Source organism: Astyanax mexicanus, chromosome 24 (genome assembly GCF_023375975.1).
Source record: "Astyanax mexicanus isolate ESR-SI-001 chromosome 24, AstMex3_surface, whole genome shotgun sequence".
Lineage (NCBI taxonomy): Eukaryota > Metazoa > Chordata > Actinopteri > Characiformes > Acestrorhamphidae > Astyanax > Astyanax mexicanus.
The window spans coordinates 23,451,784-23,467,566 of record NC_064431.1 but is presented as its reverse complement, the minus strand read 5'-3'; the positions used below and the strand labels follow the sequence as shown (position 1 = coordinate 23,467,566).

Here is a 15,783-nt window from a genome sequence, read left to right as displayed (position 1 = left end):
CTCTGGTTAAGATTCTTTCAAATATGATTCAGTGCATCATGGAATCTCAGCTTTCACCACAAGCTAATTTGATTTAATTTGGTTAGTTTTGGGGAAAAAAAAAGCCTTCAGTTGGAGACTCTCTAATGGCACCAGAGCTTAGATTCTTTGCCCGAACTCGAACCGAGGCAGGCTGGGTTGAGTCGTGCTATAGTGTAATAATCACAATGTCCTCATATGTGGACATTTCTGCTTCTCTGCACCATGATACTTCTTTTTGTTAAACGCTGACCCTTTGGTCTGATATGTAGGCATTGCCGGTACCACCTAGTGGTCACAAGACGACATTACACTCAATTAATTGAAAACAAGCTGGCAGGAATCCTAGACAAAAGTTTCTACAGCCAGTTGAGATGTGAACGTAGGCCAGGTAAAAATCCTCATCAGATCTTATTTTGAATCTAGTTTAGTTCCTTTCTTTAGAAAGCTGAAATTATTGTTAAATGTTAAAATAAACTATGATTCATATAAGAGGCTATTGTTTTTTGCATTGTTTTTATACTTGTTAGGTCCTGGTAATCTCAAACAGATGCACACCTAACAAAAGTCCGGGTCTCAGGAAGACATAGCAAAGTAACAAATCAAAGCTGATGTTTGTAAGTTTTGGGATTTAGAGCCCTCTCTGGTGAGAATGGGTAATTGCACCGAGCATGTGAAAGAATCATTTTAAACTGGGCAGGTGTGATGCGGTCTCATTTCAGAGCGGATGAATCAGATACCAGGTTATGTTCAGTCAAAGGGAGAGAGAGAGAGAGAGAGAGAGAGAGTGCTCAGTCAGAAACTTCACTTTACCTACACACTCTAGTTTTACTATGAGTGAATGACCTACTGAGCTCTGAGTTTCTGAGTTTCCTCTTCTGAAGTCTCCATTTCTCCACCAGCTGCTCACATTCAGTAAAACTGAGCCGGATCCTCATTTAGAGGCTGTACATGTGACATAAATATGTAAAGACGAGTGACGTGGCCAGAAAAACTCCCACGAAAAGCAGCCAGACACCCCAGTTTTTAGAATGAACAGCATTAGCAAGGTCAGTATGCTGACTTCCTCTCCTTGTCTGACTCACAATATTGAAATAATGGCGCATTTTTTTATTTTTGAACAACAAAAATGCATTGAGAAATAAACTGGGCAGTAAACAGGAAGAAAGCTACTCACTGTTTTGGAGTCGAGTTCTGGTGGATTGTCGTTGATGTCGGTGACGGTGATCAGAGCAGTCGCTGTGTTGGACAGGCCGAAATTCAGACTGCCCTCCATGTCCGTGGCCTGCACTATGAGCGTGTACTGAGACACTTTCTGCAAACAACAAAGGGGACAAAGGACTGTTAAACAGAGCACAGCAAAGCAGCACATACTGTATACATGTACTAGTGCATCTCAAAAAAAAAATAAAATGACTGAAAAGTTACTTTATTTCAGTAAATCAGTTCAAATTGTGAAATTCATATATTGTAGAGATGCATTACACACAGAGTGATTTATTTATTTTAGTGTTGATGATTATGGCTTCTAGACTAGAAGTTAGGTGTGTGGATTTGCACATCTGTGTAAATAATGGGTGCCACCATAGACTGTGTATAGCTGGACAGAGCATCGTCTCTCAAAAGTAAAGCCACCACAGGTCGGGCGGCCCCTGCTGTACGGTTGCAGAAAGCTGTATTACCCCACCCACCGCCATAGGTTTCAATGGCAAAACAGACAACTTTCAATCACGTTTTTTCCCAATATACTGTAATTTTACCTCCATTATTTAAATGCAACAGCTAGTGTAACCTCTGTGTATATTGTTACATTTTTATATCCCCACAGAATTCGTTTTTTAAAATATTATTCAGCTCTATTCAAAAAGATGTGGTTATTGTAAAAGGGCTGGGTTACACCTAGCCAGGGTGGGATCAATGGCTGTATGGGTGGGACCATAGACTGTGTGAGCTCTGTGGGAGCAGTCCTCAGGGGCGGGGTTATTTAAATAAGTAGGCTGTCTCTCCACAGTCTTTCTCCATCCTCTGGTCTCTACATTGCAGACTCGGGATTCAGTATCGCCAACATGGCGGAAGATTTTGGCTTTATTTTATATTGAATAATGGGAACGGCGACACAGCGTCCATCTTATTTACAGTCTCTGGTTGCAACTAAAAGTAGCCAAATGCTCCGTCATTAGAAGTGGTGTCTTAAAATATTGCGTTATATAAAAAAAGATTAAATTGGCTATGATATCATCAAGACCACAGCAGTTTTCTGTCCACAGTCCTGAAACTCTCTTCTAAACCAGAATAATTCCACACTGGCCAAAGCATCTCTCATCTCCTGCCTCATTAATCCAATTGGCTAAAGGCTGCTTTTGCATGAAAAGGCAGGCAAGCATGTCAAGGACGGGCCAGAGTCCGAGCGTGAGGGTCCAGAGAGAGATTCTGCTGACCATTCAAACTAATCCGCTGACATACACCAATTACCACACATACGGACACACGCACTGCACTAATGAGCACTGTGGGAAGTGCAAGTTATTACTAAAGAGAAATACATTGACATGCAAAAAATAAGTGGACAGGAACTAGAAATGTCTTGTGTCTTGTGATTTGTCTTTTTGTCGCTAGGGAAGCTAAATAACATGGCACTATCCTGCAGTGATCCTACTGCATGTGGGGTCTCCCGCATTGAATGTGGATGTACAGTACTGTGCAAAAGTTTTAGGCACCTAAGCCAATTGCACTAATCCATTTATCTTAGAAGTAGAAGAGCCTGAAAAAAGCACCTCATATGATTTAAACAGATGCAAATAAACATAAATACAGTAAAGTATGTTATATCCTGTGAGTAAAGCTGAAGAACAAAGTGTAGTCCCAGATTTCACCTGGTTGCTCTCAGCCAGCATGTGCATGTTCAGTTCCATCAGCAACTCACCTGATTTAACATCAGTAAGCTCAGATTTACCAAACCAGGTGTTGATTAATATGATGAGAACTAGAACTAGCTCTATTAAACTCAGATGAGAAGGAGAGATTAGGAGATGTTTTAAGTATTTTTTGTAAGTTTGATGTTTGTATTTATTGTAATGCTGGTGTTTTACTGAGCTAAAAACACTTACTTTAGAGAAAAGAAGCTTTGTCTTTACTGAAATTCCCACAGGTGCCTAAAACATTTGCACAATATAGTAGAATCTGGATTTCTGCCAAAGTCAGTTGTCTCTTCGCATGGATAATTCTAAAAAGCCCTCTATGACATATTCCCAGTAGCAACAGACATGAAAATGACATTGTTAAATATTAATCCTCTATAGCATGATATTTTTATTTGTTGAGCTTAGTCTACTTTTAGGGAGAATGGGGTCTCTGTTGATGTATCAATCAAAGCATTTAAGGAAATATGGCTTCAGCATGATTGCCTTGTGATCTAACTGTATATCGCTGATCTTAAACAACAAATAAAAAATCACAATAGCCCCAAATATGAACAATAATAATAAACAAAAGGACAGTATAATAATCCAAAAAGGGCAACACCATGCCATAGAGGGTTAAATGGAAGCACAATTTTTTAAACATTTCCACAAGAAAATCTCACAAATTATACTGGTCTGGACATTGAGGTAAAACTGTATGATCTGTACCTTATGGTTAGTTTTAGCCCAAAAATCTTTGGGCAGCAGATTTTTCCTGGACCTGGCAACTCTGACTACATTGGTCCATCATATTTTGTCTCTAGTTTAAGCCCATTGGTTAACACTAAACCTCAGTGTTTCACAATGATTGATCTATGACAAACAATGTCAGTCTGATTTATAGCTTATTTCAGAAATAATTTATAGTATGTGCATACCTGGTTAAATATATAAATAAAATTGGCTGTATAGTTGATGCTCACATTCCAATGCCAAAACAAGCCAATTACCACCTGGATTTAAGTAAGTAAATGATGTGGGGTTCATGTTGCAGTTTGTCTGCAGGTCTAGGTTCAGCAACAGTATGTGCTGAAAGAATGAGGTCAGCTGACTACCTGAATATACTTAAATATAGACCAGGTTATTCCATCAATGGGTTTTTTCTTATATATTCCAAGATAACAATGTCAGGATTCATGTAGCTGCAATTCTGAAAGAGTTCAGGGTTCAGGGAGCATGAGATCATCATTTTCACACATGGATTGAGAGAGTTCACCACAGAGTCCAGATCTTAACCACACTGAGAATCTCTGGGATGTGCTGGATGGAGAAGAGCTGCTTTGTGCAGTGGTCAGACTCTACCATCATCAATGCTGCTGCAAGATCTTGGTAAAAAAAATGAATGCAGCAACACTGGATTGAATAAATCTTGTGACATTGCAGAAGCTTATTGAAACAATGACACAGTAAATGCATGCCGCAATCAATGCTGAAGGCAGTTCAACAAAATATTAGAGTGTGTGACCTTTTGTGTGTGACCAGTAAAAATTACACTAACTAACACAAACTCACACTTTCTCTTCTTTCTCACTATAAGCTGATCAGTGTATTTAAAAGGCAGGTCACTCTAAGGCTCTTCAAAGGCTGTTCCAAAGCACTTACCCTCCAGTGGAGCACTCTGGCCTGGCCTGACCATTCATTAAAGCAGCGTGCACACGTTACTGCAGTGGCCCGGTCTACAGCTCAATGGCGGCCGGCGGCCTTTTATTACACGCACATAATGAAATATCAATAGCGGCTCCCTTATGCACTGCAGCGAGAAGGTGAAACAAATCACAGCGTAATTAATCCACAATCACCGTTTTCAAACTGAGACAGCGGGAGAGATGAAGGCCAGCACTGGGCAAGCTAGCGTGATTAAAGAGAACACACACAGGGTCAGTCCAAATGAATTAATTCAGCCTGTTTCAGCCTGCGGTGAGACTGAAAGAATAGCTCTCAAACAGCTCGAAACTGACCTGCAAGCAGTCGCATACTGTACATACATTTACTGGCCACTTCATTGGAAACATCTACTTTTCTTTTTTTTTATTTCTAATTTTTCCACATGCTCTCCCCAATTTTGCTCAGCCAATTACAAACCCCACTCATTAGGGCTCCCCCTATCATTAGCGATGCCCCAAGAGAGAGCGCCATCTACCCACCCGGAGGGAGCAAGTCCAATTTTTACTCCCTTTGAGTGCTGTCAGCTGATGGTAAAGCTGCATGAGTGGGGGTTTGAACCTGCTGATGGCAGCGCTTTAGACCGCTGGACCACTCGGCACTTCGGAAACACCTATATTTTTGGTTGGTACACTGGTTTACACTTAGGTTATCATTTTTTGATCCCAACCACCAGCCAGGACTTAAGGTACGTGACCACTGACACTTAAGCTTAGTCTCATCCTGTTCATTTCTATGGAGAGATCTGCCACATGGGTGAATGCTGGGTTGAGTTGTGTTGAATGTAGCCCTGTCCTCAGGCAAAAAAGTTCAGCAGGGCTCAACTTTATTCAAATGAATTTCGGAGGCCGCTCTGCATCCAGACAATCAGGGAGGAGCAGGTTGCCACTTTACACACATACGAGCCTTACACACACAGAACAGAAGCCTTTTAACCACATAAGAAAAGCTGAAAATGGCTGTAGATTACAGTAAGAATGACTAAAAATGTAAAATATTAAACTTATGATTGTTTACTTCTGTTGCTTCATTTGAATTCCAAAACATCATGGACATGCCCACACGCGGTGAGCCGAGAGATCCAGGATGAAAAGTATTGTTATGCCCCATAACACGATTTTACCAGCATTAAAGTTACACGTTTAGGTGTTTCTTCAGAGTTATATAAAACCAGCCTGCTTCTTTTTAAACTGCAGATCTACTGCAAAATCAATAGTTCAACACGCTTGGAGGAGAACTATAAACTGCCAATGCTGTTCTGATAATGAACAGACATCTACAATGGTAGGCATCATGCTGAGGGACATCACTGCCAAGGCAGCCCAATGAGATTCTGTTCTTTTTTGCCTTTGCGTTTCTTAATAAAACCAGCAGTCTGCCCTCCAACCTCTCCTCACCTTCTTAGACCTCAAGGTGCCTCACCTTGGCTGGCCACTTGCTCCTTGGCCCCACGCCCAGCCTTACACTCCTGAGTTTGTTCCTCCACCTTCTGAACACTGATCACTGTACTAATTAACACTGCAGCCATGGTTTTTCTCAAGTCCTTTTGGTCTTTCAAGTCCTTGAATGCCCCTTGGCAGCCAACATGAATCCCAATTTTACCCAACCCACAGAGGCAGCTCGAGAGAGATCGCCTGATCACTGAACCTAATACACTTAATAATTAATTGTGAGCTGTGGCAGTGGCCAGACCCGGTGGCCCATGCCAGATCTGCAGCACAGTCAGGCCTTTGTTGTGCTGTCCGTGGTGCTGAACATTAAGACAGACAGGTCAGTTTCTGTTTTCTTTTCCTATTCTTTTAATTGAAACCAGCAAACAGAGCCAGCAAAAGTCATCTGCTCACACCACTTAGACCTCGGGATGCCTCACACTGGCTGGACACATGCTCCTCTCCACCATGTTTCTCAGATTTTGCTATTTACAGGTATATGTTTGAGTATTTGATTCCAAATAAAAATATTTTCATTTAGAGCATTTATTTGCAGAAAATGAGAAATGTCTGAAATAACAAAAAATGCAGAGCTTTCAGACCTTAAATAATGCAAAGAAAACAAGTTCATATTCATAAAGTTTTAAGAGTTCAGAACTCAATATTTGGTGGAATAAACCTGGTTTCTAATCACTGATTCCGTGCATCTTGGCATGTTCTCCTCCACCAGTCTAACACACTGCTTTTGGATAACTGTATGCCTTTACTCCTGGTGCAAAAATTCAAGCAGTTCAGCTTGGTTTGATGGCTTGTGATCATCCATTTTTCTCTTTCTTATATTATAGGGGTTTTCAATGTGGTAAAATCAAAGAAACTCAACATTTTTAAGCGGTCTCTTTTTGTAAGAGCTGTGTATTAAATATCTAAATAATATGTCTATATACATAATTTTTATAACAAACAGCTAAAAATGTAGCCATCTGTGGAAGTGATCAATTTGCATTGAACTGTGGGACAAAAATGATAAATGCTGGTTAGAAGTGTAACTTGATTCTTGTGTTAAATATCTGGCAACAAAATGACAGACTGAAACCCTTGAATGCTTGTCTATATTAAACAGGAATTTCATAATGAGTGAAAGTACAGTGTATACACTGGCATAGTGGTACGAACTCATACACAAACACACACACACACAAATCTGAACACATACACTACAGCACTGTCCCCAAACTCCAGCACCAACACACACTTGAGTCAACCGTTATGAAAAACATTTCACAGCCCAGTGGGCCCTGATCTGTCTACTCCTGCAGACTAGAAGTGAAAGAAGAAGAGAGTGGGGCGAGAGAGAGAGTGAAAGAAAGAGAGAGAGAGAGGAAGAAGGAGGGAGGGATGAATCAGAGAGAAAAAGCAAGAGTGAACCCACTTTATATTGCTGATTCTTCTAGGTTCACGCACAGAGGCAGTCACACACACATACACACGTACACACACACACACACACACACAAGGCACCGATCGATTCCTTAATCAGGCGTAGCAGAGCGGACACATTCTAACCCAGATATGACACTACCAGCTACACACACACATACAGAGACTCACACACACACACACACACATACACACGTGCAGAGCCTTGATACAGGTGAAGAAAAGCAACAGCCTGGACAATCTGGCCTGTATGGACTCACACTGCTCTGAGAGGCACAGTTAGGGCCCCTAACAGACGCGCACTCTCGAGGAGGGAGCAAAACAATGCAGGCGGAATATTGCCAGCGGCTCATTAGAAGCCCAGCGAGAGCACGGCACTTTATCTTCCACTAAGAGCTCGATAAAAGAGCAAGCTGGCTCCTAACATATGCCCATTCACAGCAATTATTCACAACCCATAATAACAGCCTTACGCTGGGATGGGTCATCATAACTCTGCAGCTTCATGTCCATCATCTCACCTATTCAGACTGCTAGCCCTCAGGTTTATGGTGCTAATGTTAATTTTGAAAAGAAAATTCAATGCTGGTCCACTTCTGTTTATGGATTTTTGGAATTATTTCTTCTGGAATCAAGACTACTACTAAAAAAAAAAGAATTATTCTGCTTTTGTTGGTTAAGTAACTACCTCTACTCCCCAGACAAGAATGCTTTCTATTAGATTTTAAAGCATTACTATCCTGATTTTATTGCATTCAATAAGTGTTGTAGTAAGGTCAGAATGTTGAATGATCAGCATTAGATGGAGCACCATCATTCCACAGACCACAGTTCCTCTACTGCTACACAGCTCAATACTTGGGGGCTTTATATCCCTCTATTTCACTAGGCATGCTGCCAAAAGGATCATGTGTACCTGCTCCAGATAATCCTAAAGAAGGAAAGCTGGTAAGTGCTGAAACCTCAAAACCTAAGGTCTTGCGTGTTATTGCGTCTTCACACTCTTTCTTGGCACCATTTTTTACTACACAATTTGTATTCCAGCACTTATGAAAAAAAAAATTAACCAAAAACAATGAAATTTCCACTGATTGCTGACTTGCTGAAGAGAACGAACAGAAAAACCCAGCCATTTCTCATGAATTCAGCACTGTTTTTTAAGTTCTTGTATTACATCTTTTTTAATTCATTTTAAAATGTCTAGTTGTGGTCTCTAGTATGAATTAATGCCATGTGAGCCATTTTTTGTGAAAAAAAGTGCTTCAGTGTTTCTATTCAGTCCTGCTTTTTTTCACTGGATTAGAGGTCTCTGAAGAAAGAAAGGTTTTGGCTCTTGCTCATGAATACATGAATACATGCAAACATATCGCCTATGATTGGCTGACAGCAGTGCAGCAGAGAACGCCTACCTGCCTTCCCCCACAGTCAATTTTACAGCTTATAAACTCAAAGGACAAAATGTTTTCAGAGATACAGCCTTAGTAGTAAAGATATATCACTGGGTGCTAGCTAAAATTAACCCTTAAACTTGGCTTAACGTCAGACTCTCAGCGTCACGTCAAGCGTCGAACGGCCCTGAGCTTAGGCTTGCCTCCGCGTGTTTACCATATAAAAAGTGGAATCATCCAGAGAACTAATTTAAACCTATAGTTACTTACGAAAGATAGCTAACGCTAACTAGCTCTGTAAACAGAGCTGTAAGCTCTACCTCGGATCAGGACTGCCTGTGGGTGTTAAACTTAGATAAGCTGCTTAGCTTTGGATAATAGTGACTCATTAGATGAAAGGCAGATCGTACAGTCTAAGGTACTATTACTTATTTCTTATTGGATACACACACCTGTCTTAACTCACCTGTTTATTGGCAGGTTTGGTTGGTTTGTTAGAGGAGGAACATCAGCAAACTGTGCTTGGGTCTTACCCCTATTTCCCACCCCTAATCTAATCTAATATACTAAATATACTGAATATAAGTACACAATCTCTTATCATTTATTGTCATACTTCCTTGCATTCCTGCAAGATAACCTCTTAAAAAGATTCTTCATAGGAACAACACATTTTCACGTTTGTTCTTCCTATTAAGAAGGACCCTATGTGTCTTTGCTCATGGACAGCTACACTCCTCCATCCCTAATTGAACACACCTGGCTCTAGTGGCCAGATGGTCCTGAACACTCTGATTAGCTGAATTAGGCAGGTTTAATTGGGGTTGGAGGTAAAGGTGGAGGGGTCTGTATGGAATTAGCCCACCAGCAGGAGAGAGGGAGAAATGGATACCAGTGGCAATGGCATTTGGCTTGATCAGTGAAGGATGGGTAAGAAATGGGTAAGAGGCCGGTGAACAAACAGCTCAAAATAATACTGGGTAGAAATTTCTGGCCAGCATAATTTTCTGGTCATTCGTTTTCTTATCAAATGCTTTGGCCTTTGTACCTTTGCAGCATTTGAGCTCACTGAACCTTGTATCTTTTCAGGGTATTCACTGGGCCTGAACTCCTTAAATGTCAATAAAAATGGGGTGTCTATAACCTTTGACTAGCAGTGTATGTCAGTTGTTTCTGATAAAATGGCCAATGGCGCACATTCACAGCTTGTGCAGTCCCTATAGAGAACATACTGCCAATAGAATAGTTTTTAACACCTTAGTGTCACTGCTAGACTGCAAGTCCTGTAGACAGAGTACTGTGCCCACTGATGAAGGACTAGAGCAGGGGTCGACAATAGGTGGCCAATTGTTGCCCGTAAGCATAACAAATCTGGCCCGTGAGGTTGATTTAAAAAAAACAAAAAAAAACAAACAAAAAAAAAAACAGAAATTTGCACTCGGTGTGACTTTAGTTTCCGCCCATTCTTGTTTTTCTGCCCGTTCTTGGGCTTCCCTACCTCCTTATAAGGGCATTTTTTCCTGGCTGTGTCCCAATTCACTAGCCGTGGCAGCAGTAGTGTATTGGACCGCAACCCTGACGACAAGGGTTCAATCCCGCGTGAGGACAGTGTGTTTATTGATTTATTTTTTCTGGGCTGGAGAGCTACTAGTCTCTAGCACGCCACGTAATGGCTCAGAAAATATCTGGCCTGTGGCCAAACTTATTTGCTGACCCCTGATTCAAAGCTTCTGTCTGTGAATTTAAATGTACATGATAGTCCAGTTAGGTAGGAATGTTTAACAGTGTTTAAGAACTCCAGCAGCATTGCTTTGTCTGTCTGGGCTACTCATACCAGAACAACACACACTATAACCTCCACACCCTCATACACCACCACCATAGTTTGCAGTCACTGCAGTGTTAATAATGATCCACCACCCAAATAATAGCTGCTCTGTGGGGGTCATGTAGGGGCCATGTGGGGTCCTGACCATTAAAGAACAGAATGGAATAAGTTTAATAAAGCAAGCAGAGAAACTGATAAAGAACTACAGTCTGTATTAAAAAGAAGCATAACGAGCTCCTGGATAATGGGTGGAAAATGTTATGCCTGAACTGCGTATATTGTCATATAAATATAGTGTACATGTATGAACGTGTGTGTTTGTGAATCTGAGGATGTGTATGGTCGTATGATGTCTGTGTGGGCTGAGATCAGAGGTCAGTCCCTCTCTGTTGGACTGGGTTAATTGGTATGCTGCTCTGATCAGTTCACTATGACACTAAAGTGAACCTCCAGGCCCAGCAGAGCCAGGCTACAGCACAAGGTTTCTTCCCCCTACTAATTACTGCATAAATATTCCAATTAGGCTACTGCTACTGATGAAAGAGCTCTGCCCTCCTGATGAGGATGCGCGTGTGTACGAGTGTGTGTGTGTCTACAAGAGTGTGTGTGAGTGTGTATGAGTGCGAGCACGTGTGCGGTAACCGTTCATCTCTCCTTGGTATCCTACCGTAGCTCCATCTGACGCTATGTCCTGTGGTGAGGATGCTGACATTTCCACAGCATTTGATTAAATGCTGCTCTAGTGGAGGACTGTCGTTTCTGGGCTGCCTGTGAGCCCATTAAGCAAGCTGCACAGTGATTCAGCACAGATACCCATACGGCACTGCTGTCAGTGAGAACGTACTGGAGAAACGAAATTATGCGTTGAATTAACATTATTCAAATATGTCAGTTGGTTGACATGAATAAAATATTCTACCTCAACACACAGCTCTTGCCAAGCGATTGTTTTATTCATCAATCGCAATCGATCGACACATTTGAATCATGGAAATTCAAAGCATTCAAAGGTTATTTTATTTCAGCTTGCCTGAGTGATGTTGAGCTGGAAAGTATCCCATGACTTCTGCCATATCCAATGAAAGCTAAAACAGTTGCTTGTCTGTTTGCATGGACAATTCTGGCCAAACGCTGCTGATCATGATCATTACCAACCGCCGCACTGTAAAACTCAAGAAAAGTCATGATAGCTGTTCATTCATAACTACTCCAAGGATTTGTGCTTCTTCCATTAGAGGAACCAGAAAATTCTCAAAGGAGGTGGCGAGATTGTGGTGAAAACCAGCAGTTCCAGTGATGAACAGTAGTGATGGGCCTAGGAGGGTTTAAAAATGAGCCTTGCAATGGGCATGCTGATTAGTACTTAACCTCACTGACAAGATAACACCTCACAACTTCGCCAAGTCGAGATGGTTCACATAGTACTGTTTCATAACTTTTGACATTTATAATATGCTTGGAGTATTTGAAGTAGATTATGACCAGACTCTTGAGTACTTTCTTAGTAGCTTGGACTTGGATTTGATCTTGGACTCATTACTGCCCATTCTAATCTTACACAGGCATACCCATGTGGGCTCTGCCCAACTGAGAACAAGAAAGTTTTGTTCACGGGTTTATGTTGGCCCCATATATGGATGCCCACCTGGGTCAGTGATTTACGTTAACATTTAAGGTATTTAAGGTAGCAGTTATCCAGATGACCTTAGTGCCAGGACAGAGAGAAGTCCAAATGTCTGTTTTCCATGGGTATTAAGGAATGATGGGTCGAAGCTTGAAGCGCTCTTGGTACCAATCTGGCTTTGACCATCACCATGAAGTATGAAGGAGCTGGTCTGTTTTTGGCTTTGTAGGCCAGCGTCAGGTTTTTGAATCTGATGCAGATTTAGAAAGCCAGTGGAGAGAATTAAGCTAAGAAGTTACATGACTGCACTTTGGAAGATTGAAGACGAGTTGTGCTGCTAATATGTTTTGCTTCATTTGCAGGGGGTCTGATGGCTTATTTAGGAAGACCAGTTAGAAGGGAGTTGCAGCAGTCAAGTCTTGTCGAAATGTCGAGAGATTGAACAAGCACTTGGGTGGCTTTCCTTAGAGAGAAACGGTCAAATTCTCTTAATGTTGTAACGGAGAAATCTACATGACTGAGTCATGTAGTCAAACTGGTCATCCATAACTACTCCAAGGCTTTATGCTTTGGCCAGTAGAGTGACCAGCAAGTTCTCAAAGGAGGTGGCGAGATTGTGGTAAAGACCTTTAGTTCCAGTGATGAACAGTAGTGATGGGACTAGAAGGGCTTAAGAATGAGCCTAGGTCTAGGTGAGACCTATTTGACATTAAAGAGCCACTAAACCCTAACCCACATTTTTTCCAATAATAGCTGAAATTTGTTATAAATATTTCCTAACCTTTAAAAACACTTTTATTATGCAAATGTTTGCATCTGTGGTGCCCTTTCAGGTACAACTGTGCTATAGGCATGGATTATGTATCATACAAAGCCAAAAATGGACCATCTCCTTCGTACTTGATGGCAATGGTCAAATCCAGATCTGTTCCAGGAGCTCTTAGAGGTTAAAGTACGGCTTGGCTCGACCCACCATCCTTCAAGTCCAGCAGAAAAACACACATCTCGACTCTTCTCTGTCTTAGGACCAAGGTGGTGGAACAAACTTCACTTGAGCACTTCAAACGCAAACTGAAGACTCATCTTTTCAAAGAGTTCCTAAACTAATATTAAAAAAAAAGAAAATAATCTCCTAGGGTTCTGAACATTATCAAAGCTTGGTGTATCTCTTGATCAACTACAAACTACAAAGGGACATTTAAAGTAAACAGACTAGAAGGATAAGGGCATCTTAAATGTAAATGTATTCGTGTACTTTGTTATGCAGACACATCACAATACGAAGATCAGTCAAACAATTATACCTCCTCCTGGTGATGTCCAAGCATCTGGGCTGATGTGGCACAGCCATTCAGCTCTTCCTTTTGTCTGGTGTCTAAACTCATACATCACCCAGTGTCCCTCCCAAACTAATGTCCCATTTTTTAGCCTTTTTTAAATTTGAGCTAAGGGTGGAGTCAGCAAAAATCAAGGGGGTGAAGTGCCCCTTTACGGTAGGATATAATGATAGGGCCCATTAGGGAAATCCACTCATTAGAGCCTCATTTGAGTCCTACATGAGCATTTTGGCTTCGGCTGGGTGTAAACAATCTGTAAAATAGTCTAAAGTAGTTGGGTACCTAAAAGTAATTCCTTATTAAGATTATTCTGTTCAAACAATACAGCAACATGATAACAATACCCCTATTCTTGTAAGGGTTAAGAAGATGATCATGAAATCAAGAGCCAAAAGCTCAAACCAGTCCAATAGGAGAAGAGGTCAGGGCTATTCTTATAGGGCAGTCCTCACTCGGGGTTTAAATTATTCAGCTGGACTGAAATACAGCCCCTCTCCCCGTTCCCTGACTGGACTGTAAGTGACTTGCCTGCACTGCAGCTTTGTAGCAGCTCGTAATGGAGCATACAGACCTTTATTGCTTCTCTCAGCGTGCTTATTGTCATAATGATGGTAGTTTATTTCAGTTATTTATTCTGGGTTGTGTGATTCACTCTCCAAAACCCCCCACCTGTTATTAGCCCTGATAGAGGGTATGTTAACCCACAGGTGTGCCCTAGTTCTGGCAGTAGAGCACAGGTGGCAGGCAGAGGGTGTTATTGGGCACAGGTGGGAAGCTGAGTGATTAATGGGTGTTACTTTACCTGCATCATGAACACAGAGCAACAGCCTGCTTCAGCACCTAGAGCAACATACTGCAGGCCAACAGAAACCTTCTGCAGTACACAGACCTACATACTGCGTTCCAGAAGACACTTTTTACAGCACCGGACAGACCTGCATGCTGCAGTCTAATCCATTTATCCAACAGCACATAGACCTAAATACTGCAGACTAATCTATATATCAACATCCAACAGCACATAGACCTAAATACTACAAACTAATCTATACAACATCCAACAGCACATAGACCTAAATACTGCAGACTGATCTATACAACATCCAACAGCACATAGACCTAAATGCTGCAGACTGATCTATACAACATCCAACAGCACATAGACCTAAATACTGCAGACTGATCTATACAACATCCAACAGCACATAGACCTAAATACTGCAGACTGATCTATACAACATCCAACAGCACATAGACCTAAATACTGCAGACTGATCTATACAACATCCAACAGGACATAGACCTAAATACTGCAGACTGATCTATACAACATCCAACAGCACATAGACCTAAATACTGCAGACTGATCTATACAACATCCAACAGCACATAGACCTAAAAACTACACACTGATCTATACAACATCCAACAGCACATAGACCTAAATACTACAGACCAATCTATATATCAGCACTGAACAGCACATAGATGTAAACACTGCAGAGTAATCTATACAACATCCAACAGCACATAGACCTAAATACTGCAGACTAATCTATACAACATCCAACAGCACATAGACCTAAATACTGCAGACTAATCTACACAACATCCAACAGCACATAGACCTAAACACTGCAGACTAATCTATACAACATCCAACAGCACATAGACCTAAATACTGCAGACTGATCTATACAACATCAAACAGCACATAGACCTATATACTGAAGACTAATCTATACATTTTATAGAACATAGACCAAAAGACTGCGTCTATAATACATGCATGAACATACTGCAGACTGGATGGATGCCATCTACTAAAACAGACCTAAATACTGCAGACTAATAGATAATGTAGATTCTACTTCCTGGTTAGTAATTTAATCTAATGCTGGATAAATGTGAAAAATACTAGTAATCAGCTCAGCTTTTAACAGACGGAAAATAAAAAGATTTGTTTTGGTGGTAGCCACAGTGAAGCCCGTGGCTCTGTGATGCGTCATTTGCCTGTGCCCCACATCTCAATTTACTCTGTTTCCGCTCTGTTGATTAAAAAGGAATTAACAAAGCCATTATGGGTTTTGTCAATAGCC

The 15,783-nt window shown here is 41.2% G+C and overlaps 1 protein-coding gene across 2 annotated transcripts in view; it reads right to left on the bottom strand.

Annotated features, from left to right (window-relative positions):
- cdh4 (cadherin 4, type 1, R-cadherin (retinal)) overlaps window positions 1-15,783 on the bottom strand; it is a 317,295-nt gene that overhangs the window by 40,098 nt on the left and 261,414 nt on the right. For both annotated transcript variants that reach the window (XM_049471659.1, XM_049471660.1), the window contains one exon: window positions 1,196-1,333. In XM_049471659.1, coding sequence (XP_049327616.1) covers window positions 1,196-1,333 — 138 coding nt within the window. The remainder of the gene's footprint in view (window positions 1-1,195; window positions 1,334-15,783) is intronic.